General features: G+C 51.3%; 1 protein-coding gene across 2 annotated transcripts in view; it reads right to left on the bottom strand.

Annotated features, from left to right (window-relative positions):
* Positions 1 to 11,675: 11,675 nt before the first annotated feature.
* The window catches only part of LOC142475919 (8-oxo-dGDP phosphatase NUDT18-like), a 73,869-nt gene continuing 59,171 nt past the window's right edge, over positions 11,676 to 26,373 (bottom strand). For both annotated transcript variants that reach the window (XM_075581579.1, XM_075581580.1), the window contains exons 2-4: positions 19,461 to 19,618; positions 18,568 to 18,781; positions 11,676 to 14,585 (exon numbers count right to left, since the gene is read on the bottom strand). In XM_075581579.1, the coding sequence (XP_075437694.1) occupies positions 14,569 to 14,585; positions 18,568 to 18,781; positions 19,461 to 19,616 (387 nt within the window). In that variant the 5' untranslated portion in view covers positions 19,617 to 19,618 and the 3' untranslated portion in view covers positions 11,676 to 14,568. The remainder of the gene's footprint in view (positions 14,586 to 18,567; positions 18,782 to 19,460; positions 19,619 to 26,373) is intronic.

The following is a 26,373-nucleotide window of genomic DNA, read 5'->3' on the forward strand; positions in this document are numbered from 1 at the left end:
ACACTCCCCCCCCAACCTCCATACCTGCAGCCTGAAGAATCACACTCCCCCCCCCCAACCTCCATACCTGCAGCCTGAAGAATCACACTTCCCCCCCCCCAACCTCCATACCTGCAGCCTGAAGAATCACACTCCCCCCCCAACCTCCATACCTGCAGCATGAAGAATCACACTCCCCCCCCAACCTCCATACCTGCAGCCCGAAGAATCACACTCCCCCCCCGAACCTCCATACCTGCAGCCTGAAGAATCACATCCCCCCCCAACCTCCATACCTGCAGCCCGAAGAATCACACTCCCCCCCCCTCACCTCCATACCTGCCACCTGAAGAATCACACCCCCCCTCCCCAACCTCCATACATGCAGCCCGAAGAATCATTCCCCCCCCCCAACCTCCATACCTGCAGCCTGAAGAATCACACTCCCCCCCCCAACCTCCATACCTGCAGCCCAAAGAATCACACTCCCCCCCCCAACCTCCATACCTGCAGCCCGAAGAATCACACTCCCCCCCCAACCTCCATACCTGCAGCCCGAAGAATCACACTCCCCCCCCTCACCTCCATACCTGCAGCCTGAAGAATCACACTCCCCCCCCCCAACCTCCATACCTGCAGCCCGAAGAATCACACTCCCCCCCCCAACCTCCAGCCCGAAGAATCACACTCCCCCCAACCTCCATACCTGCAGCCCGAAGAATCACACCCCCCCCCCAACCTCCATACCTGCAGCCCGAAGAATCACCCCCCCCCCCCAACCTCCATACCTGCAGCCTGAAGAATCACACTCCCCCCCCCAACCTCCATACCTGCAGCCCGAAGAATCACACTCCCCCCCCCAACCTCCAGCCCGAAGAATCACACTCCCCCCAACCTCCATACCTGCAGCCCGAAGAATCACACCCCCCCCCAACCTCCATACCTGCAGCCCGAAGAATCACACCCCCCCCCCCAACCTCCATACCTGCAGCCTGAAGAATCACACTCCCCCCCCCCAACCTCCATACCTGCAGCCTGAAGAATCACACTCCCCCCCAACCTCCATACCTACAGCCTGAAGAATCACACTTCCCCCCCAACCTCCATACCTGCAGCCTGAAGAATCACACTTCCCCCCCACAACCTCCATACCTGCAGCCTGAAGAATCACACTCCCCCCCCAACCTCCATACCTGCAGCATGAAGAATCACACTCCCCCCCCAACCTCCATACCTGCAGCCTGAAGAATCACACCCCCCCCCAACCTCCATACCTGCAGCCTGAAGAATCACACCCCCCCCCCAACCTCCATACCTGCAGCCCAAAGAATCACACTCCCCCCCCCGAACCTCCATACCTGCAGCCTGAAGAATCACATCCCCCCCCAACCTCCATACCTGCAGCCCGAAGAATCACACTCCCCCCCCCCCTCACCTCCATACCTGCAGCCTGAAGAATCACACCCCCCCTCCCCAACCTCCATACCTGCAGCCTGAAGAATCACACTCCCCCCCCCCAACCTCCATACCTGCAGCCCAAAGAATCACACTCCCCCCCCAACCTCCATACCTGCAGCCTGAAGAATCACACTCCCCCCCCCCCAACCTCCATACCTGCAGCCTGAAGAATCACACTCCCCCCCCCCAACCTCCATACCTGCAGCCCAAAGAATCACACTCCCCCCCCCCCAACCTCCATACCTGCAGCCTGAAGAATCACACTCCCCCCCCCCAACCTCCATACCTGCAGCCCAAAGAATCACACTCCCCCCCCAACCTCCATACCTGCAGCCCGAAGAATCACACTCCCCCACTCACCTCCATACCTGCAGCCCGATGAATCACACTCCCCCCCCTCACCTCCATACCTGCAGCCCGAAGAATCACACTCCCCCCCCCAACCTCCAGCCCGAAGAATCACACTCCCCCCAACCTCCATACCTGCAGCCCGAAGAATCACACCCCCCCCAACCTCCATACCTGCAGCCCGAAGAATCACACTCCCCCCCCCAACCTCCATACCTGCAGCCCGAAGAATCACACTCCCCCCCCCAACCTCCAGCCCGAAGAATCACACTCCCCCCAACCTCCATACCTGCAGCCCGAAGAATCACACCCCCCCCCAACCTCCATACCTGCAGCCCGAAGAATCACACCCCCCCCCCCAACCTCCATACCTGCAGCCTGAAGAATCACACTCCCCCCCCCCAACCTCCATACCTGCAGCCCGAAGAATCCCCCCCCCCCAACCTCCATACCTGCAGCCTGAAGAATCACACTCCCCCCCAACCTCCATACCTACAGCCTGAAGAATCACACTCCCCCCCCAACCTCCATACCTGCAGCCTGAAGAATCACACTTCCCCCCCACAACCTCCATACCTGCAGCCTGAAGAATCACACTCCCCCCCCAACCTCCATACCTGCAGCATGAAGAATCACACTCCCCCCCCAACCTCCATACCTGCAGCCTGAAGAATCACACCCCCCCCCAACCTCCATACCTGCAGCCTGAAGAATCACACCCCCCCCCCCAACCTCCATACCTGCAGCCCAAAGAATCACACTCCCCCCCCCCCGAACCTCCATACCTGCAGCCTGAAGAATCACATCCCCCCCCAACCTCCATACCTGCAGCCTGAAGAATCACACCCCCCCTCCCCAACCTCCATACCTGCAGCCTGAAGAATCACACTCCCCCCCCCCAACCTCCATACCTGCAGCCCAAAGAATCACACTCCCCCCCCAACCTCCATACCTGCAGCCTGAAGAATCACACTCCCCCCCCCCAACCTCCATACCTGCAGCCTGAAGAATCACACTCCCCCCCCCAACCTCCATACCTGCAGCCCAAAGAATCACACTCCCCCCCCAACCTCCATACCTGCAGCCCGAAGAATCACACTCCCCCACTCACCTCCATACCTGCAGCCCGATGAATCACACTCCCCCCCCCCAACCTCCATACCTGCAGCCCGAAAAATCACAATCCCCCCCCTCACCTCCATACCTGCAGCCCGAAGAATCACACTCCCCTCCCCAACCTCCATACCTGCAGCCCGAAGAATCACACTCCCCCCCCCCAACCTCCATACCTGCAGCCCGAAGAATCACACTCCCCTCCCCGAACCTCCATACTTGCAGCCTGAAGAATCACACTCCCCTCCCTGAACCTCCATACTTGCAGCCTGAAGAATCACACTCCCCCCCCCAACCTCCATACCTGCACCCTGAAGAATCACACTCCCCCCCCCAACCTCCATACCTGCAGCCCGAAGAATCACACTCCCCCCCCAACCTCCATACCTGCAGCCTGAAGAATCACACCCCCCCCCCCAACCTCCATACCTGCAGCCCAAAGAATCACACTCCCCCCCCCCCCCCGAACCTCCATACCTGCAGCCCGAAGAATCACACTCCCCCCCCCCTCACCTCCATACCTGCAGCCTGAAGAATCACACCCCCCCTCCCCAACCTCCATACCTGCAGCCCGAAGAATCACACTCCCCCCCCCAACCTCCAGCCCGAAGAATCACACTCCCCCCAACCTCCATACCTGCAGCCCGAAGAATCACACCCCCCCCAACCTCCATACCTGCAGCCCGAAGAATCACACTCCCCCCCCCAACCTCCATACCTGCAGCCCGAAGAATCACACTCCCCCCCCCAACCTCCAGCCCGAAGAATCACACTCCCCCCAACCTCCATACCTGCAGCCCGAAGAATCACACCCCCCCCCAACCTCCATACCTGCAGCCCAAAGAATCACACCCCCCCCCCCAACCTCCATACCTGCAGCCTGAAGAATCACACTCCCCCCCCCCAACCTCCATACCTGCAGCCTGAAGAATCACACTCCCCCCCAACCTCCATACCTACAGCCTGAAGAATCACACTCCCCCCCCAACCTCCATACCTGCAGCCTGAAGAATCACACTTCCCCCCCACAACCTCCATACCTGCAGCCTGAAGAATCACACTCCCCCCCCAACCTCCATACCTGCAGCCTGAAGAATCACACCCCCCCCCAACCTCCATACCTGCAGCCTGAAGAATCACACCCCCCCCCCAACCTCCATACCTGCAGCCCAAAGAATCACACTCCCCCCCCCCCCGAACCTCCATACCTGCAGCCTGAAGAATCACATCCCCCCCCAACCTCCATACCTGCAGCCCGAAGAATCACACTCCCCCCCCCCTCACCTCCATACCTGCAGCCTGAAGAATCACACCCCCCCTCCCCAACCTCCATACCTGCAGCCTGAAGAATCACACTCCCCCCCCCCAACCTCCATACCTGCAGCCCAAAGAATCACACTCCCCCCCAACCTCCATACCTGCAGCCTGAAGAATCACACTCCCCCCCCCCAACCTCCATACCTGCAGCCTGAAGAATCACACTCCCCCCCCCCAACCTCCATACCTGCAGCCCAAAGAATCACACTCCCCCCCCCCAACCTCCATACCTGCAGCCTGAAGAATCACACTCCCCCCCCCAACCTCCATACCTGCAGCCCAAAGAATCACACTCCCCCCCCAACCTCCATACCTGCAGCCCGATGAATCACACTCCCCCCCCCAACCTCCATACCTGCAGCCCGAAAAATCACAATCCCCCCCCTCACCTCCATACCTGCAGCCCGAAGAATCACACTCACTCCCCCCCCCAACCTCCAGCCCGAAGAATCACACTCCCCCCAACCTCCATACCTGCAGCCCGAAGAATCACACCCCCCCCAACCTCCATACCTGCAGCCCGAAGAATCACACTCCCCCCCCCAACCTCCATACCTGCAGCCCGAAGAATCACACTCCCCCCCCCCAACCTCCAGCCCGAAGAATCACACTCCCCCCAACCTCCATACCTGCAGCCCGAAGAATCACACCCCCCCCCAACCTCCATACCTGCAGCCCGAAGAATCACACCCCCCCCCCCCAACCTCCATACCTGCAGCCTGAAGAATCACACTCCCCCCCCCAACCTCCATACCTGCAGCCCGAAGAATCCCCCCCCCCCCAACCTCCATACCTGCAGCCTGAAGAATCACACTCCCCCCCAACCTCCATACCTACAGCCTGAAGAATCACACTCCCCCCCCAACCTCCATACCTGCAGCCTGAAGAATCACACTCCCCCCCCAACCTCCATACCTGCAGCATGAAGAATCACACTCCCCCCCCAACCTCCATACCTGCAGCCTGAAGAATCACACCCCCCCCCAACCTCCATACCTGCAGCCTGAAGAATCACACCCCCCCCCCCAACCTCCATACCTGCAGCCAAAGAATCACACTCCCCCCCCCGAACCTCCATACCTGCAGCCTGAAGAATCACATCCCCCCCCAACCTCCATACCTGCAGCCCGAAGAATCACACTCCCCCCCCAACCTCCATACCTGCAGCCCGAAGAATCACACTCCCCCACTCACCTCCATACCTGCAGCCTGAAGAATCACACCCCCCCTCCCCAACCTCCATACCTGCAGCCTGAAGAATCACACTCCCCCCCCCCAACCTCCATACCTGCAGCCCAAAGAATCACACTCCCCCCCCAACCTCCATACCTGCAGCCTGAAGAATCACACTCCCCCCCCCCAACCTCCATACCTGCAGCCTGAAGAATCACACTCCCCCCCCCCAACCTCCATACCTGCAGCCCAAAGAATCACACTCCCCCCCCAACCTCCATACCTGCAGCCCGAAGAATCACACTCCCCCACTCACCTCCATACCTGCAGCCCGATGAATCACACTCCCCCCCCCCCAACCTCCATACCTGCAGCCCGAAAAATCACAATCCCCCCCCTCACCTCCATACCTGCAGCCCGAAGAATCACACTCCCCCGCCCCAACCTCCATACCTGCAGCCCGAAGAATCACACTCCCCCCCCCCAACCTCCACACCTGCAGCCTGAAGAATCACACTCCCCTCCCCGAACCTCCATACTTGCAGCCTGAAGAATCACACTCCCCCCCCAACCTCCATACCTGCACCCTGAAGAATCACACTCCCCCCCCCAACCTCCATACCTGCAGCCCGAAGAATCACACTCCCCCCCAACCTCCATACCTGCAGCCTGAAGAATCACACTCCCCCCCCAACCTCCATACCTGCAGCCCAAAGAATCACACTCCCCCCCCAACCTCCATACCTGCAGCCCGAAGAATCACACTCCCCCACTCACCTCCATACCTGCAGCCCGATGAATCACACTCCCCCCCCCAACCTCCATACCTGCAGCCCAAAAAATCACACTCCCCCCCCTCACCTCCATACCTGCAGCCCGAAGAATCACACTCCCCCGCCCCAACCTCCATACCTGCAGCCCGAAGAATCACACTCCCCCCCCCCAACCTCCACGCCTGCAGCCTGAAGAATCACACTCCCCTCCCCAACCTCCATACCTGCAGCCCGAAGAATCACACTCCCCCCCCAACCTCCATACCTGCAGCCTGAAGAATCACACTCCCCCCCCCCAACCTCCATACCTGCAGCCCGAAGAATCACACTCCCCCCCCCAACCTCCATACCTGCAGCCTGAAGAATCACACTCCCCCCCAACCTCCATACCTACAGCCTGAAGAATCACACTCCCCCCCCAACCTCCATACCTGCAGCCTGAAGAATCACACTTCCCCCCCACAACCTCCATACCTGCAGCCTGAAGAATCACACTCCCCCCCCAACCTCCATACCTGCAGCATGAAGAATCACACTCCCCCCCCAACCTCCATACCTGCAGCCTGAAGAATCACACCCCCCCCCAACCTCCATACCTGCAGCCTGAAGAATCACACCCCCCCCCCCCAACCTCCATACCTGCAGCCCGAAGAATCACACTCCCCCCCCCGAACCTCCATACCTGCAGCCTGAAGAATCACATCCCCCCCCAACCTCCATACCTGCAGCCCGAAGAATCACACTCCCCCCCCCTCACCTCCATACCTGCAGCCTGAAGAATCACACCCCCCCTCCCCAACCTCCATACCTGCAGCCTGAAGAATCACACTCCCCCCCCCCCAACCTCCATACCTGCAGCCCAAAGAATCACACTCCCCCCCCCAACCTCCATACCTGCAGCCCAAAGAATCACACTCCCCCCCCCAACCTCCATACCTGCAGCCCGAAGAATCACACTCCCCCACTCACCTCCATACCTGCAGCCCGATGAATCACACTCCCCCCCCCAACCTCCATACCTGCAGCCCGAAAAATCACACTCCCCCCCCTCACCTCCATACCTGCAGCCCGAAGAATCACACTCCCCCGCCCCAACCTCCATACCTGCAGCCCGAAGAATCACACTCCCCCCCCCCAACCTCCACACCTGCAGCCCGAAGAATCACACTCCCCCCCCCCCAACCTCCATACCTGCAGCCTGAAGAATCACACTCCCCCCCAACCTCCATACCTGCAGCCCGAAGAATCACACTCCCCCCCCCTCACCTCCATACCTGCAGCCTGAAGAATCACACTCCCCTCCCCGAACCTCCATACTTGCAGCCTGAAGAATCACACTCCCCCCCCCAACCTCCATACCTGCACCCTGAAGAATCACACTCCCCCCCCCAACCTCCATACCTGCAGCCCGAAGAATCACACTCCCCCCCAACCTCCATACCTGCAGCCTGAAGAATCACACTCCCCCCCCAACCTCCATACCTGCAGCCTGAAGAATCACACTTCCCCCCCACAACCTCCATACCTGCAGCCTGAAGAATCACACTCCCCCCCCAACCTCCATACCTGCAGCATGAAGAATCACACTTCCCCCCCCAACCTCCATACCTGCAGCCTGAAGAATCACACCCCCCCCCAACCTCCATACCTGCAGCCTGAAGAATCACATCCCCCTCCCGAACCTCCATACCTGCAGCCTGAAGAATCACACTCCCCCCCCAACCTCCATACCTGCAGCCTAAAGAATCACATCCCCCCTCCCGAACCTCCATACCTGCAGCATGAAGAATCACACTCCCCCCCCCAACCTCCATACCTGCAGCCTGAAGAATCACATCCCCCCTCCCGAACCTCCATACCTGCAGCCTGAAGAATCACACTCCCCCCCCAACCTCCATACCTGCAGCCTAAAGAATCACATCCCCCTCCCGAACCTCCATACCTGCAGCCTGAAGAATCACACTCCCCCCCCAACCTCCATACCTGCAGCCCGAAGAATCACACTCCCCCCCCAACCTCCATACCTGCAGCCCGAAGAATCACACCCCCCCTCCCGAACTTCCATACAGTACTTGCAGCCTGAATCTATTAAACTCCCTTCCTCCTCCATACATGCAGCTTAAATACTAGAAGACCACACATCCCCCCCTCCATACCTGCAGCCTGAAGCATCACACTCCCCCTCCCCCCGAACCTCCATACCTGCAGCCTGAAGAATCACACCACCCCCCCAACCTTCATACCTGCAGCCTGAAGAATCACATCCCCCCCCGAACCTCCATACCTACAGCCTGAAGAATCACACTCCCCCCCAACCTCCATACCTGCAGCCTGAAGAATCACACCCCCCCCAACCTCCATACCTGCAGCCTGAAGAATCACACCCCCCCAACCTCCATACCTGCAGCCTGAAGAATCACACTCCCCCCCCCCAACCTCCATACCTGCAGCCTGAAGAATCACACTCCCCCCCCCAACCTCCATACCTGCAGCCCGAAGAATCACTCCCCCCCCCTCACCTCCATACCTGCAGCCCGAAGGATCACACTCCCCCGCCCCAACCTCCATACCTGCAGCCCGAAGAATCACACTCCCCCCCCAACCTCCACACCTGCAGCCTGAAGAATCACTCCCCCCCCGAACCTCCATACCTGCAGCCTGAAGAATCACACTCCCCCCCCCGAACCTCCATACTTGCAGCCTGAAGAATCACACTCCCCCCCCCAACCTCTATACCTGCAGCCTGAAGAATCACACTCCCCCCCAACCTCCACACCTGCAGCCTGAAGAATCACACTCCCCCCCCAACCTCCATACCTGCAGCCCGAAGAATCACACTCCCCCCCCCCAACCTCCATACCTGCAGCCTGAAGAATCACACGCCCCCCCCAACCTCCATACCTGCAGCCTGAAGAATCACATCCCCCCTCCCGAACCTCCATACCTGCAGCCTGAAGAATCACACTCCCCCCCCAAGCTCCATACCTGCAGCCCGAAGAATCACACTCCCCCCCAACCTCCATAACTGCAGCCCGAAGAATCACACCCCCCCTCCCGAATTTCCATACAGTACTTGCAGCCTGAATCTATTAAACTCCCTTCCTCCTCCATACTTGCAGCTTAAATACTTAGAGACCACACATCCCCCCCTCCATACCTGCAGCCTGAAGCATCACACTCCCCCTCCCCCCGAACCTCCATACCTGCAGCCTGAAGAATCACATCCCCCCCCAACCTTCATACCTACAGCCTGAAGAATCACACTCCCCCCCAACCTCCATACCTGCAGCCTGAAGAATCACACCCCCCCCCCCAACCTTCATACCTGCAGCCTGAAGAATCACACACCCCCCCGAACCTCCATACCTGCAGCCTGAAGAATCACATCCCCCTCCCCCCGCACCTCCATACTTGCAGCCTGAACCCTTCACATTCCTCCCCCTCCATACCTGCATCACACTCCCCCCCCTCCATACCATAGTCTGAAGCTGTCATACAACCCCTTCCCTCCCTCCATACCTACAGCCTGGAGAGCTGAAGCCATCACACTACCTCCTTCTCCCCCCCCAATACCTGCAACCTGAAGCAATTACGCTCAACATCCCCTCCCCCCCCCCCCCCCCACCACCACCAAGTCTACAGGATGAGTTAGCAGGAGATTATCCATAGGGAATATCTGCTTCCTGTACTAGGGAGATGCTGAAGCATCGTGATTCAACTCGCAAAGAGTCACACTGGGACGACGGAGACACCTAGGACGCAGGATAAACTACCTAGAACTTTTCCCCGGCAGCGGACAGTGGAGATCTATTTTCGATCTTCGGATACTGGACTGCGGGCTCATTGTGCTGTGTACTATACAACAAACCCGTGTTTGTACTTATATCAAGGACTGGTGTGCTCCCAAGTGTAGGTAGGAGATACTCCCTGTGACCGGGCCTTTCCCTGTTTAAAAGGCAGCACACCTAAAGCCCGTCTGTAGCTGATGAGCCCAGCAGGCAGCTGGTTAATTACAGATAGAGTCAATTAGCCAGTCTCCACCTGGCTCATCAAGCAGGTTTAAAGGTGTTCTGCACAAACTGCATGGGGTTCTCTAGCATTGAGGGACTGTGCTGCCAGAGAGATCCCCAGGAAACGGATTTCTCTAGCACTGAAGAAGTGGGTGATGCCAGACAGACATCTAGATCCTCTATTCCAGGATACAGCGGCCCCTGGAACCCGCCAGAGGGAGCCCCCCACGAACACTTACGCAGAGCCAGACAAATATAAAGAGCCCCTGCTTACAGTTACATATTTGGACTTTGGGGTCAGAGGTTGGATAGAGGCCTATCCTCGCAGCCCTGCAGATAGGGACTGGGAAGTGTGAGTCAGCCCTTACAAATGTGTTTTATTTGTTTGCATGCTGACATGAAGCTGTACTGTTTAAAGCCACGGGCTAAATAAAAGCCAATGTTTATTTTCCCTTAAATATGTCTCCCTGGTTGTACCTCTGCACTTGTCTCCTACACTCCCCTATATCTTTTTCACACAAGTAAACTATGGACATTTGACCATTGGTCATCAATTACTGGTCTATTGTTCATTTAATATTATGCTTTTATTAAATGAATAGACGGCCACATTATTTGGAGCATGCTCTTTTATATAAATATATACACACACACACACACACACACACACAGTCACCTATATACACGGCACAAGATTGTGTAAGGTAGTAAAATCAGCGCAGGATGTAATTTCTCTCCTTGAAACTTGAACAGGTAAATGGCAGATGAGGTTTAATACAGATAAATGTGAGGTTATGCATTTGGAAACAAGAATAAACAGGCGACTTACAAATGAAATGGGGCAAAAATAGGTCAATCCTTCATGGAGAAGGATTTAGGAGTGCTTGTAGACAGCAGGCTTAGCAATAGTGCCCAATGTCAGGCAGTAGCTGCAAAGGCAAACAATATCTTCTCTTGCATTAAACGGGCAATGGATGGAAGGGAAGTAAACATAATTATGCCCCTCTATAAAGCATTAGTAAGACCACCTCTTGAATATGTAGTACAATTTTGGGGACCACTCCATAAAAAATACACTATGGAAGTAGAAAAAGTACAACGAAGAGCAACCAAATGAATAAAGAGGATGGACAATCTGGCTTATGAGAAGAGGTTAGCTAGATTGGATCTTTACATTACAAAAGAGGCGTCGAAGAGAGGATATGATAATTTTATACTGTATAAATATAATCAGGGTGAATACAAGGAACTTTCAAAATAACTATTCACCCACAGGCAGTATGACACGGTCGTCCCTTAGGGTTGGAGAAAAGGAGATTTCACCAGCAACAAAGGAAAGGGTTCTTTACAGCAAGGGCAGTTAAAATGTGGAATTTATTACCCATGGAGACTGTGATGGCAGATACAAAAGATCTCTTCAAAAGAGGTTTGACATCTGTCACGGGAGAACAGGCATTTAAACCTTTTATACCGGGATCATATGATTGAGCAAGACAAGGAGGTAAAATAAATTGTAATTTATTCCAGGAAACAACATACACACAATAGATCACAATATGCAATAGAAAACACACTTACTGGGGATCTGGGCTAACGAACTAAACTTTCCTAATCCAAATGGCTATAAAATGAAGTCTTTACGAGCCCTTTCCAATGACCGGGAGGTACTCACAAAAGTCCTGGAACTCAATTCGGCATGCAATACCAGGCGCAACCACTACGTTGTGTTTTCAGAACTTGGCCCCTGAAAAGCGGGACTTAGAAAATGTTTTGCCTTGAAATCTCTGAAGCCGGCTCGCGTCTATTTCTCTCAGAGCATCTTTTTGGGATCTTGAATTTGCCGCTGATGGTTTGGCGCTTAGAATCTGAGGTCCTGATTGGCTGCTAGGTTTCTTATAGGTTTTGGTGTCCCATTCACAAAACACGAGCCAATCAGCTCGTGGGAATTTCCCTGCCAGCCTATCCCCGATTTGCCGGTATTCTGAAGCCGGGCGGGCACTGATTTCAATTCTGAAAAGGGGCAACCTGGCATCTCTGCCACTTAGCATATTGTGCCCTCCGCTGTGCCAGGCTCCTCAAAGTCTGGGGATGGGCAAATGGTGGCCGGATAGCCCTTTGTTATACCAGGACGTGGGTACTTGAGTGTAAATCCAGTACCCCGCTGTCACGATGGACCCAGCTTATTAACACTTTTAATTACCGGGATCATTGATTGAGCAAGCAGAGAGATAAAAATAAATTGCGTTTATTCACCTAATGAACGCACACAACTATGTTACACAAAAATACAGTAAAAAGACACACTTACTTTGGAAACTGGGATTACAAAACTAATCTTTCCTAATTGCAAACACACAGCAAAATATTCCAGGCCACTTTTCATTCCTGTGGCCTCTTGCTGTTGAATTCCGGTCACTTATCCTCTGAGAAATTTAGATGATTTACTCAAGAGCTGGAACTTCTCAAATGGGACTGAATCTCAGGTGAATCACACAAGATGGAACTGATGAAACTCTTCGATGGAACTCTTAGAACTGATGAATCTTGAGCGGGGTTCAAATCTGTGATGGTGATAAAACTCCTCTTCACCCCACCCCCTCCTTCTTGATGTTACAGCAGAGAACACCTTCCCCATGGCCTGCACCAGCTTATAATACCTTCAAAACCCTATCTGGGTAATGGGGAACCAATCCTGGCGTGGGAACCAAATTCTGCCCTATTGCAAGATTGCCAGTAATTCTGGTAACCGGGCAACAAGCTTCACCCACGTCCCCCCGCTTAGCATGCCTGGCGAAACCCCCTTTGCTCAGTGACAGAATATCTGGCTCTTGTCAGAATATCCCCCCAGTTGCTGGCCAGCTGTTTAACCCCTTTGAAGCTCTGACTTTTTGTATACATCCTGGAGTGCATCTCCCCAGGGTCCCTTAGAAGCCAGACATTCGGTTATGCACACCTGCCCCCCTGGAATGGTGGGTCATAAACTAGCAGGATTAATCTTTTAATGTATCTGTGTCCCCTGCCTGTCATGTAAATCTCCCCACCTCACATAACTAAAAGTACCTACACAAGGGCCATGCCCGATTATGCATTTACACACATGGTACTATTAATAAAATCATAACAGTCTACATGTCTCTCTCCTAATCGTCTGCATACAAAAAAATAGAACACTAGGACATTCCTTCAAACATATCAAGCTTGGGGGATGGTTAAAACCCCCATTCTCTTTTCCCTTATTCAAAAACATTGTTACCATACTTCATACATTATATGATTTTCCCCCTGAACCCTATTTTACTCAAACAAACCTCCGTCTTATACCTGGCTGGAGTGTGGGGATATACATTAACCCCTTGTGTCCCATTTTTACCTTTTCCTGCTCTGTGCTGAAGCAGGGCATCCCAGCACCTCTGGAGACGGTAAAACACAAACGGCAATTTTCTCATATTTTGCACACAGTCACAGTAATGCATACACAATGCCCGGGCCCAAGAGCTGACACTCTAGGACCCCAAAACACGGGTCAGGGGTAACCAAGTGGGCTTGACCTTTATTATAAGCCTGATTCTCTGCACATCTTTGGGGTATACCGTAACTCGGGGACCCCGCTACATAGCCATAATCTGAAAAGACTTTCTCTGCAAAACCCAGCCTGAAACTCCTAGCCTAGCAATCTCTGCTTGCTGGCACTCCTGGAAAGGCAAAAACACAAACATTCTTTATTGTCGCATAATTTACCCACAGTCACAGTAATGCATGTGCGACAGCTGGGTCCAAGAGCTGACACACTAGGACCCCCAAACACGGATCAGGGGTAACCAAGTGGGCTTAACCTTTATTATTGAGCCTGGTTACCCCCTCACCGTCACAACATCTTTTTAGAAAAGATATACAGGGATATACCAAATAAGTAAACATGGGAAGGATGGTGACCCAGGGAGTAATCTGATTGCCATTATTGGAGTCGGGAAGGAATTTATTTTTCCCTTATGACACAACATTGGGTGATGTTTCAGTGGGCTTTTTTGTTTACCTTCCTCTGGATCAAAATAGTTTAAATATAAATATAGGACGAATATATGTCTTCTAAATTTAGCATTGGTGGAACTCGATGGACATATGTATTTTTTCAACCTCATCTACTATGTAACTACAGTATGAAACACATAGGGGTCCAGATGACAGCGGACAGGTCTTTGTGCCAAATTAATGCAGTGGCAAACGGAGTGTGATAAGTGTCTCCAAAGAAGAAATCAGCTGTTGAGTCTTTCAGCGTCATCCAAACCTCTGCTCCCGTCTCGTCAAATGCTGATAGCGTCACTGCATGTAGCCCTACGCGTTTCGTGACTTGCACGTGACTTCTTCAGGGGTTTGATCGATTGAACTTGGGCGCAAGTTTAAATACCCTTTGTTGCTAAGGAACAATATTGAAAGACAATTCATATTTTACTTAGAGAACAGAGCTCTCAAATAACAAACAATAAAATAATAAAACCTTTAGGTTACAGAATACTACAGGGAATACATGTTATGAAGTTAGGTAAAATATAAAGAGAGGAGAAGAGAAAAAAAGAAAACCAGCGAAAGTGTGTATTGAAGTTATATATATATATATATCCAAAAATATGTATCTATGGAGAGATGGATCTAGAACAGAGCTGTCAAACTCATATCCCGCAAGGTGTCGCCATGCGCCCGCTGAGCTGGCAGGGGGTACTGCGTGGACCCAACGTGCGCTGGAAGTTGCTGCCAGGCTGTCTTACCCCCCCCCCCCCGTTGGTGCGCGCTGGAAGTTGCTGCCAGGCTGTCTTACCCCCCCCCCCCCCCCGTTGGTGCGCGCTGGAAGTTGCTGCCAGGCTGTCTTACCCCCCCCCCCCCCCCCGTTGGTGCGCGCTGGAAGAAGGCCGCGCAGCACAAGAGGCTACCCTAAGGTATGGGGCTATTGTGGGGGAGGGGAACTGGTGTAGGGCTATTGTGGGGCAGGGGGTATTGTGAGGCTATTGTTGGGGAGGTGGTGCTATTGTGGAGAAGGGGGCTGTTGTGGGGGGTATTGTTTGTGTATATGTGTTGAATGTGGGGAACGGTGGATATTGTGTGTGTGTTTGTGTTGTGGGCTGGGGGTATTGTGTATGTTTCTATTATAGGGGAAGGGAGGGTAATGTTTGTGTATTGTGGGGGAGGGGATATTGTGTGTGTGTGTGTGTGTGTTTGGTGGGGGAGCAAGAGTGAGAGAGGGGGAAAAGAGGGATTGGAAGAGGGAGAGAGTCGATGGGGAGAGAGAGAAGGGATGGGGGAGAGAGAGAGAAGGGATGAGGAGAGAGACAGAAGGGATGGAGAGAGAAGAGAGTGGATAAGGAGAGAGAAGGGATCGGGAAGAGAGCGAATGGATGGGGAGAGAGAAGGCATGGGGGAGAGAGACTAGGGATTGGGAGAGAGACGGGATGGGGGGAGAGAGACATGGGATTGGGACAGCGAGAGAGAAGGGATGGGGGAGAGAGAGAGAATGGATTGGGAGAGAGAAGGAATGGGGGAGAGAGAGAGAGAAGAGATAGGGAGAGAGAGAAAGGATTGGGAGAGAGCGAAGGAATGGGAGAGAGAAGAGATGGGGAGAGAAGGGATGAGGAGGGAGACGGAAGGGATTGGGAGAGTGGGTAGGGAGAAAGAGAGAGAAGGGATCGGGAAAGAAAGAGAGAAGGGTTGGGGGAGATAGAGAAGAAATTGGGAGACATAGAAGGAATGGAGGAGAGAGAAGGGACGGGGAGAGAGAAGGAATGGGGGCAAAGAGAGAGAGAAAAGGGATGGGGAGACGGGATGGGGGGGGAGAGAGAAGGGATGGACAGAGAAAGAATGGGTGAGAGAAAGGAGGGATGACAGCAGAGAGAGATAGAGAGGGGATGGGGGGAGAGAAGGGATGGGAGGGGGTAAGGGGGCAGGGAGAGAGAGAGAGATACTAGCGATGTTTACATATTTTTAATAAGGAAAATGCAAGAAAAAAATGTATGTGTAGGTTATAGTGACTTTATAAAAACAAACCTGGTGTGACCCGAGTCTTGCAGTCGGATTGACGGACCTGCTCCAGAACATGAGAGGGATTATACAAGGGTGTTGCACTATACACTAGTTGAGACTAGAGGGTGCCCATATTATAAATCCCAAAGGATTCTCTAATGCAGAGAGACTTGAACCTATCACCTCCCAATTTGGACTTGTCTATGTTATTGGGCTCTTCTCTGGTTTCTCTATTTATATTTGAATATATTGGTATTGAAACTTTATTAAATTGTATGTAACTTCATAACATGTATTCCCTTTAGTATTCTCTAACCTAAAGGTTTTATTTTTTTATTGTTTGTTATTTCAGAGCTCTGTTCTCTAAGTAAAATATGAATTGTCTTTCACGACGACAGATACTTTATCATATATCCGTACTTACAGTATATTGATCCAGAGGAAGGCAAACAAAAAACCCCAGTGACATATCATCCAATGAAATCTCATAAGGGGAAAAATAAATTCCTTCCTGACGCCAAGAATTGGCAATCAGATTAATCCCTGGATCAACATCCTTCCCATGTTTACTTATTTGGTATATCCCTGTATACCTTTCCTATCTAAAAAGATGTCCAACCTTTTTTTTAACAAATCTATTGTATCTGCCATCACAGTCTCCATGGGTAATGAATTCCACATTTTAACTGACCTTACTGTAAAGAACCCTTTCCTTTGTTGCTGGTGAAATCTCCTTTCCTCCAACCTAAAGGGATGGCCCAGAGTCCTTTGTACTGCCCGTGGGATGAATAGTTCTTTTGAAAGCTCCTTGTACTGTCCCGAATATATTTGTATATAGTTATCATATCCCCTCTTAGACGCCTCTTTTCTAATGTAAATAAATCTAATTTAGCTAGCCTCTCCTCGTAAGTTAGATTGTCCATCCCCTTTATTAATTTGGTGGCTCTTCTCTGCACTCTCTCTAGTTCCATAATGTCTTATCTAAGGAGTGGTGCCCCAAATTGTATTCCATATTCAAGATGTGGTCTTACCAACTCTTTATAAAGGGGCATAATTATGTTTACTTCCCTTCCATCCATTGCCCGTTTAATGCAAGATAAGTTCTTGTTTGCCTGTGTGGCTACTGCATGACTTTGGGCACTATTGCTAAGCCTGCTAAGCCTGCTGTCTACAAGCACTCCTTAACCCTTCTCCATCAAGGATTCCCTAATATATCCCCATTTAACTTGTAAGTCACATGTTTATTCTTGCTTCCCAAATGCATAACCTTACATTTATCTGTATTAAACCTCATCTGCCGTTTACCTGCCCATGTTTCCAGTCTCTCCAAGTCCTACTGGAGAGAAATGACTGTGAATTTCTGTCATGTTAGTATTTTATCTGGTAGTGTTAGGACTTGCGAACGGGTGTCTGCCTCGTCGTGGCTCACAGGCTTACAATGCTTTGGCCAAAGGGTTAAACTAAATGACCCTATTTCAAGAGAATATATAAGTATTTTACTGTGTATTTCTGTCATGTTGGATGTAGCATTGGGCTTCTCTGTCGTCTGTTTACATCCTGCTCTGATTCTACTACCTTACACAATTTAGTATCATCAGCAAATATGGAGACTTTGCTCTCTATGCCAACCTCAAGGTCATTAATATACAAGTTAAAAAGCAGGGGTCCCAGTACCGATCCCTGAGGTACTCCACTCACGACTTTAGCCCAACCTGAAAAACTTCCATTTATGACAACCCTCTGTTGTCTATCCTTCAACAAGTTTTCAATCCAGGTGCATATATTTTTACTGAGTCCAATTTGCTTTATTTAGTACACCAACCTCTTGTGTGAAACCGTATCAAAAGCCTTTGCAAAATCTAAGTAGACCAACTGCATTACCCAGGTCTAAATTCCTACTTACCTGCTCAAAGAAACAGATAAGGTTAGTTTGGCATGATCTATCCTTCATAAATCCATGCTGACTATTACTAATAATTTTGTTTTCCATTAGGTATTCCTGAATATTATCCCGTATTAAACCTTCAAGTAGTTTCCCCACTATTGAAGTCAGGCTTACAGGTCTGTAATTCCCCGGGTGTGATCTAGCTCCCTTTTAAATATAGGCACCACATCTGCTTTACACCAATCTTGTGGTACTGAGCCTGTGGAAATGGAGACATGGAATATTAAATGTAATGGTTCGGCTATTACTGAACTTAACTCCTTGAGAATTTGCTATATTGTTCCTTTGCACAGTCATTTAGATGAACTAATGATCATTTTTCATATTTTTCATTATCTATCACCACACAGTATATATAATCACTCATTCATCCAACTCCCTACACATCTTACAACATAGGTTTCTAACGCTACCTTTTCCCTTTAAGTTTATATATACATACCTGTGTGCTGAGCCAGGAAGACGTATCTCACCCATGCTGCTCCGCGCTCCTCCACAGCCAGCAGTGTGAGGGGGTCACACAGGAGACCGGTCTCCTCCCTCACCTCTCTGCAGAGCCCCTCCACCAAGCTCTCCCCTCGCTCCACACGCCCAGCTGGCAGGTACCAGCTCCCCCTGCATTCCGCCTTCGCCTCCTGCATCATCAGCACCTCATCCTGCAGAGTGTCACATCATTACACGCCCGCAGAGCATCGCACCAGCATACGCCTCGCACCCTCACACCTTGTGCCCGCAGGGTCGTGCGGTCATGTGCCCAAAGAGCATTGCACCGTCGCAAACCTCACACAGTACCGCACGCCATCGAACTCTCGCAGGCCCGCAGAGTGTTGCACCATCATACTGCTGCTGAGGGTTACACACAATGTCACCCCTGCAGAGCGTCACACGCCCTCATAGAGTCGCACCGGCATGTGCCCCTCACACTTGCACGGTCATACGGTCACACACACGCAGAGCATCGCCCCCTCACGCTGCAGAATGTCACAACCCGCTGTATGTTTCACCATCACACCTCTCACGCTCTCACAGGTCAGCAGAGCGTCGCAGCCCCACACACACCAGGAGAGGGTCACGTAGACACACACCACGTACCCTCACACGCCTGAAGTGCCCTGCACCATTATACAACTGCGTACCATCACATGCATGCAGAGCGTCACACCCTCATGCGCCCGCAAGGCATCGCATTGTCACATGCCGGCAGAGCGTTGCACCACCATATGCCGGCAGAGCAACGCAAGAGCTGCAGCACATTGCACTGTCATACAGCTGCAGAGCACTGCTTGACCTCTCCCTTGCAGAGCATCACTCCCCTGCCCAGCATTGCTGCCTCACCTTGTCGTTTAGTAACAAGCCCATGACGATATAGCAGACGCTATGTCTCAATCTCAGAGGCTGGGGTGTTTCCGGGGCCACGTCATACGTGTTGGGCAGCGGGACGGCTCCCCCTCCTAGAAGGGCACTCAGCTCCTCCTCTAGTGTCAAAGACATGCCTGGAACACGCATGGAACACACCCACTCTTCATATTAACAGATAACAGGTAACATATCAGAATATTAAGAGCTAGCACGCTATCACACTAAGGCTTCGTCCATAGCGCCGAAACAAACACTAGGGCGGCAATGTAGTAGTGCATAGTGCACGCGCGCTGGCGCTTGCACATGCGCTACAGGGAGAGCGTCGCGTCGCAATACAAACAAGTTTGTTTTGCAAGCGCAGCGCCGGGAGGATGAGCACGGAAACTGGCGCGTTCCACTGTGGACAAAGCCTAAGAGCTAATACATTATCACAATAAGAGGTAACGTGCTAACAGGTTAGCGCACCGAGGTAACGCGTTACATGCTAACAGGTTAGCGCTCTGAGGTAACACGTTACATGCTAACAGGATAGCGCACCGAGGTAACACGTTATCATGCTAACAAGTTAGAGCACCGAGGTAACACGTTATCATGCTAACAGGTTAGCGCACCGAGGTAACATGTTATCATGCTAACAGGTTAGCGCACCGAGGTAACACGGTATCATGCTAACAGGTTAGCGCACCGAGGTAACACGTTATCATGCTAACAGGTTAGCGCACCGAGGTAACACGTTATCATGCTAACAGGTTAGCGCACTTAGGTAACACGTTACATGCTAACAGGTTAGCGCACCGAGGTAACACGTTATCATGCTAACAGGTTAGCGCACTGAGGTAACACGGTATCATGCTAACAGGTTAGCGCACCGAGGTAACACGTTATCATGCTAACAGGTTAGCGCACTGAGGTAACACGTTATCATGCTAACAGGATAGCGCACCGAGGTAACACGTTATCATGCTAACAGGTTAGCGCACCGAGGTAACACGTTATCATGCTAACAGGTTAGCGCACCGAGGTAACACGTTATCATGCTAACAGGTTAGCGCACCGAGGTAACACGTTATCATGCTAACAGGTTAGCGCACTGAGGTAACACGTTACATGCTAACAGGATAGCGCACCGAGGTAACACGTTATCATGCTAACAGGTTAGCGCACCGAGGTAACACGTTATCATGCTAACAGGTTAGCGCACCGAGGTAACACGTTATCATGCTAACAGGTTAGCGCACCGAGGTAACATGTTATCATGCTAACAGGTTAGCGCACCGAGGTAACACGTTATCATGCTAACAGGTTAGCGCACCGAGGTAACACTTTATCATGCTAACAGGTTAGCGCACTGAGGTAACACGTTATCATGCTAACAGGATAGCGCACCGAGGTAACACGTTATCATGCTAACAGGTTAGCGCACCGAGGTAACACGTTATCATGCTAACAGGTTAGCGCACTGAGGTAACACGTTATCATGCTAACAGGTTAGCGCACCGAGGTAACACGTTATCATGCTAACAGGTTAGCGCACCGAGGTAACACGTTATCATGCTAACAGGTTAGCGCACCGAGGTAACACGTTATCATGCTAACAGATTAGCGCACCGAGGTAACATGTTATCATGCTAACAGGTTAGCGCACTGAGGTAACACGTTATCATGCTAACAGGTTAGCGCACCGAGGTAACACGTTATCATGCTAACAGGTTAGCGCACCGAGGTAACACGTTATCATGCTAACAGGTTAGCGCACCGAGGTAACACGTTATCATGCTAACAGGTTAGCGCACCGAGGTAACACGTTATCATGCTAACAGGTTAGCGCACCGAGGTAACATGTTATCATGCTAACAGGTTAGCGCACTGAGGTAACACTTTATCATGCTAACAGGATAGCGCACTGAGGTAACATGTTACATGCTAACAGGTTAGCGCACTGAGGTAACATGTTACATGCTAACAGGTTAGCGCACTGAGGTAACATGTTACATGCTAACAGGTTAGCGCACTGAGGTAACATGTTACATGCTAACAGGTTAGCGCACTGAGGTAACATGTTACATGCTAACAGCTTAGCGCACTGAGGTAACATGTTATCATGCTAACAGGTTAGCGCACTGAGGTAACACGTTATCATGCTAACAGGTTAGTGCACTGAGGTAACATGTTACATGCTAACAGGTTAGCGCACTGAGGTAACACGTTACATGCTAACAGGTTAGCGCACTGAGGTAACACGTTACATGCTAACAGGTTAGCGCACTGAGGTAACACGTTACATGCTAACAGGTTAGCGCACTGAGGTAACACGTTACATGCTAACAGGTTAGCGCACTGAGGTAACACGTTATCATGCTAACAGGTTAGCGCACTGAGGTAACACGTTACATGCTAACAGGTTAGTGCACTGAGGTAACACGTTACATGCTAACAGGTTAGTGCACTGAGGTAACACGTTACATGCTAACAGGTTAGCGCACTGAGGTAACATGTTATCATACTAACAGGTTAGCCCACTGAGGTAACACGTTACATGCTAACAGGTTAGCGCACTGAGGTAACACGTTACATGCTAACAGATTAGCGCACTGAGGTAACACGTTATCATGCTAACAGGTTAGTGCACTGAGGTAACACGTTATCATGCTAACAGGTTAGCGCACTGAGGTAACACGTTACATGCTAACAGGTTAGCGCACTGAAGTAACACGTTATCATGCTAACAAGTTAGCGCACTGAGGTAACACGTTACAGGTTAGCGCACTGAGGTAACGCGTTACATGCTAACAGGTTAGCGCACTGAGGTAACATGTTACATGCTAACAAGTTAGTGCACTGAGGTAACATGTTACATGCTAACAGGTTAGTGCACTGAGGTAAAATGTTACATGCTAACAGGTTAGTGCACTGAGGTAACATGTTACATGCTAACAGGTTAGCGCACTGAGGTAATATGTTACATGCTAACAGGTTAGTGCACTGAGGTAACGCGTTACATGCTAACAGGTTAGAGCACAGAGGTAACACGTTACATGCTAACAGGTTAGCGCACTGAGGTAACACGTTATCATGCTAACAGGTTAGCGCACTGAGGTAACACGTTATCATGCTAACAGGTTAGCGCACTGAGGTAACACGTTACATGCTAACAGATATAAAACATATTATTATGTCTAAAAAGTAGATTCACACTGACCGGTCTCTCACTGTCAGTCTAAATACTACAGACATTATAAAGCTCTCTCTGGCGTTATAGCTGTCACTCTCTATCTGGCGTTTTAGCTGTCACTCTCTCTGTGGCGTTACAGCTGTCACTCTCTCTGGCGTTATAGCGGTCACTGTCTTTCTGGCGTTATGGCTGTCAAACTCTCTGGTGTTATAGCTGTCACTCTCTCTCTGGTGTTATAGCTGTCACACTCTCTCTGGTGTTATAGCTGTCACTCTCTCTCTGGCGTTATAGCTGTCTCTCTCTCTCTGGCGTTATAGCTGTCACTCTCTCTCTGGCGTTATAGCTGTCACTCTCTCTCTGGCGTTATAGCTGTCTCTCTCTCTCTGGCGTTTTAGCTGTCTCTCTCTCTCTCTGGCATTACAGCTGTAACTCTCTCTGGCGTTATAGCTGTCACTCTCTCTGGCGTTATAGCTGTCTCTTTCTCTCTGGCGTTATAGCTGTCACTCTCTCTCTGGCGTTATAGCTGTCTCTCTCTCTCTGGCGTTATAGCTGTCTCTCTCTCTCTGGCATTATAGCTGTCACTCTCTGGCGTTATAGCTGTCTCTCTCTCTGGCGTTATAGCTGTCACTGTCTCTCTGGCGTTATAGCTGTCACTTTCTCTCTGGCGTTATAGCTGTCACTCTCTCTGGCGTTATAGCTGTCACTCTCTCTGGCGTAATAGTTGTCACTCTGGCGTTATAGCTGTCACTCTCTCTGGCGTTATAGCTGTCACTCTCTCTCTGGCGTTATAGCTGTCACTCTCTCTGGCGTTATAGCTGTCACTCTCTCTCTCTCTCTGGCGTTATAGCTGTCACACTCTCTCTGGTGTTATAGCTGTCCCCCTCTCTCTGGCATTATAGCTGTCACTCTCTCTCTGGCGTTGTAGCTGTCACTCTCTCTCTGGCGTTATAGCTGTCACTCTCTCTCTGGCGTTGTAGCTGTCACTCTCTCTCTGGCGTTATAGCTGTCACTCTCTCTCTGGCATTATAGCTGTCACTCTCTCTCTGGCGTCATAGCTGTCACTCTCTCTGGCATTGTAGCTGTCATTCTCTCTCTGGCGTTATAGCTGTCACTCTCTCTGGCGTTGTAGCTGTCACTCTCTCTCTGGCATTATAGCTGTCACTCTCTCTGGCGTTATAGCTGTCACTCTCTCTGGCGTTATAGTTGTCACTCTCTCTGGCGTTATAGCTGTCACTCTCTCTGGCATTATAGCTGTCACTCTCTCTGGCATTATAGCTGTCACTCTCTCTGGCATTACAGCTGTCACTCTCTGGCGTTATAGCTGTCACTCTCTCTGGCATTATAGCTGTCACTCTCTCTCTGGTGTTATAGCTGTCACACTCTCTCTGGTGTTATAGCTGTCACTCTCTCTGGTGTTATAGCTGTCACTCTCTGGCGTTATAGCTGTCACTCTCTCTGGCGTTATAGCTGTCTCTCTCTCTCTGGCGTTATAGCTGTCACTCTCTCTCTGGCGTTATAGCTGTCTCTCTCTCTCTGGCGTTTTAGCTGTCTCTCTCTCTCTGGCATTACAGCTGTCACTCTCTCTGGCGTTATAGCTGTCACTCTCTCTGGCGTTATAGCTGTCTCTTTCTCTCTGGCGTTATAGCTGTCACTCTCTGGCGTTATAGCTGTCTCTCTCTCTCTGGCGTTATAGCTGTCTCTCTCTCTCTGGCATTATAGCTGTCACTCTCTGGCGTTATAGCTGTCTCTCTCTCTGGCGTTATAGCTGTCACTTTCTCTCTGGCGTTATAGCTGTCACTTTTTCTCTGGCGTTATAGCTGTCACTCTCTCTGGCGTTATAGCTGTCACTCTCTCTGGCGTAATAGTTGTCACTCTGGCGTTATAGCTGTCACTCTCTCTGGCGTTATAGCTGTCACTCTCTCTATGGGCGTTATAGCTGTCATTCTCTCTCTGGCGTTATAGCTGTCACTCTCTCTGGCGTTATAGCTGTCACTCTCTCTCTCTCTCTGGCGTTATAGCTGTCACACTCTCTCTGGTGTTATAGCTGTCACTCTCTCTCTGGCATTATAGCTGTCACTCTCTCTCTGGCGTTGTAGCTGTCACTCTCTCTCTGGCGTTATAGCTGTCACTCTCTCTCTGGCGTTGTAGCTGTCACTCTCTCTCTGGCGTAATAGTTGTCACTCTGGCGTTATAGCTGTCACTCTCTCTGGCGTTATAGCTGTCACTCTCTCTATGGGCGTTATAGCTGTCATTCTCTCTCTGGCGTTATAGCTGTCACTCTCTCTGGCGTTATAGCTGTCACTCTCTCTCTCTCTCTGGCGTTATAGCTGTCACACTCTCTCTGGTGTTATAGCTGTCACTCTCTCTCTGGCATTATAGCTGTCACTCTCTCTCTGGCGTTGTAGCTGTCACTCTCTCTCTGGCGTTATAGCTGTCACTCTCTCTCTGGCGTTGTAGCTGTCACTCTCTCTCTGGCGTTATAGCTGTCACTCTCTCTCTGGCATTATAGCTGTCACTCTCTCTCTGGCGTTATAGCTGTCACTCTCTCTGGCGTTGTAGCTGTCATTCTCTCTCTGGCGTTATAGCTGTCACTCTCTCTGGCGTTGTAGCTGTCTCTCTCTCTGGCATTATAGCTGTCACTCTCTCTGGCGTTATAGCTGTCACTCTCTCTGGCGTTATAGTTGTCACTCTCTCTGGCGTTATAGCTGTCACTCTCTCTGGCATTATAGCTGTCACTCTCTCTCGCATTATAGCTGTCACTCTCTCTGGCATTATAGCTGTCACTCTCTGGCGTTATAGCTGTCACTCTCTCTGTCATTATAGCTGTCACTCTCTCTGGCATTATAGCTGTCACTCTCTGGCGTTATAGCTGTCACTCTCTCTCTGGCGTTATAGCTTTCGCTCTCTCTCTGGCGTTATAGCTGTCGCTCTCTATCTGGCGTTATAGCTGTCTCTCTCTCCCTGGCCTTATAGCTGTCACTCTCTCTGGCGTTATAGCGGTCTCTCTCTCTCTGGCATTAAAGCTGTCACTCTCTCTCTCTGGCATTATAGCTGTCTCTCTCTCTCTCTGGCGTTATAGCTGTCACTCTCTCTCTGGCATTATAGCTGTCACTCTCTCTCTGGCGTTATAGCTGTCACTCTCTCTCTGGCGTTATAGCTGTCACTCTCTCTGGCGTTATAGCTGTCACTCTCTCTGGCGTTGTAGCTGTCACTCTCTCTCTGGCGTTATAGCTGTCACTCTCTCTGGCATTAAAGCTGTCACTCTCTCTCTAGCATTATAGCTGTCTCTCTCTCTCTCTGGCGTTATAGCTGTCACTCTCTCTCTGGTGTTATAGCTGTCACTCTCATTGGCGTTATAGCTGTCACTCTCTCTCTGGCGTTATAGCTGTCTCTCTCTCTGGCGTTATAGCTGTCACTCTCTCTCTGGCGTTATAGCTGTCACTCTCTCTGGCGTTATAGCGGTCACTCTCTCTCTCTCTGGCATTATAGCTGTCACTCTCTCTGGCGTTATAGCTGTCACTCTCTCTGGCGTTGTAGCTGTCACTTTCTCTCTGGTGTTATAGCTGTTACTTTCTCTCTGGCGTTATAGCGGTCACTCTCTGGCGTTATAGCTGTCACTCTCTCTGGCGTTATAGTTGTCACTCTCTCTGGCGTTATAGCTGTCACTCTCTCTGGCGTTATAGCTGTCACACTCTCTCTGGCGTTATAGCTGTCACT

The sequence above is a fragment of the Ascaphus truei genome, unplaced genomic scaffold, assembly GCF_040206685.1.
Source record: "Ascaphus truei isolate aAscTru1 unplaced genomic scaffold, aAscTru1.hap1 HAP1_SCAFFOLD_1429, whole genome shotgun sequence".
NCBI lineage: Eukaryota > Metazoa > Chordata > Amphibia > Anura > Ascaphidae > Ascaphus > Ascaphus truei.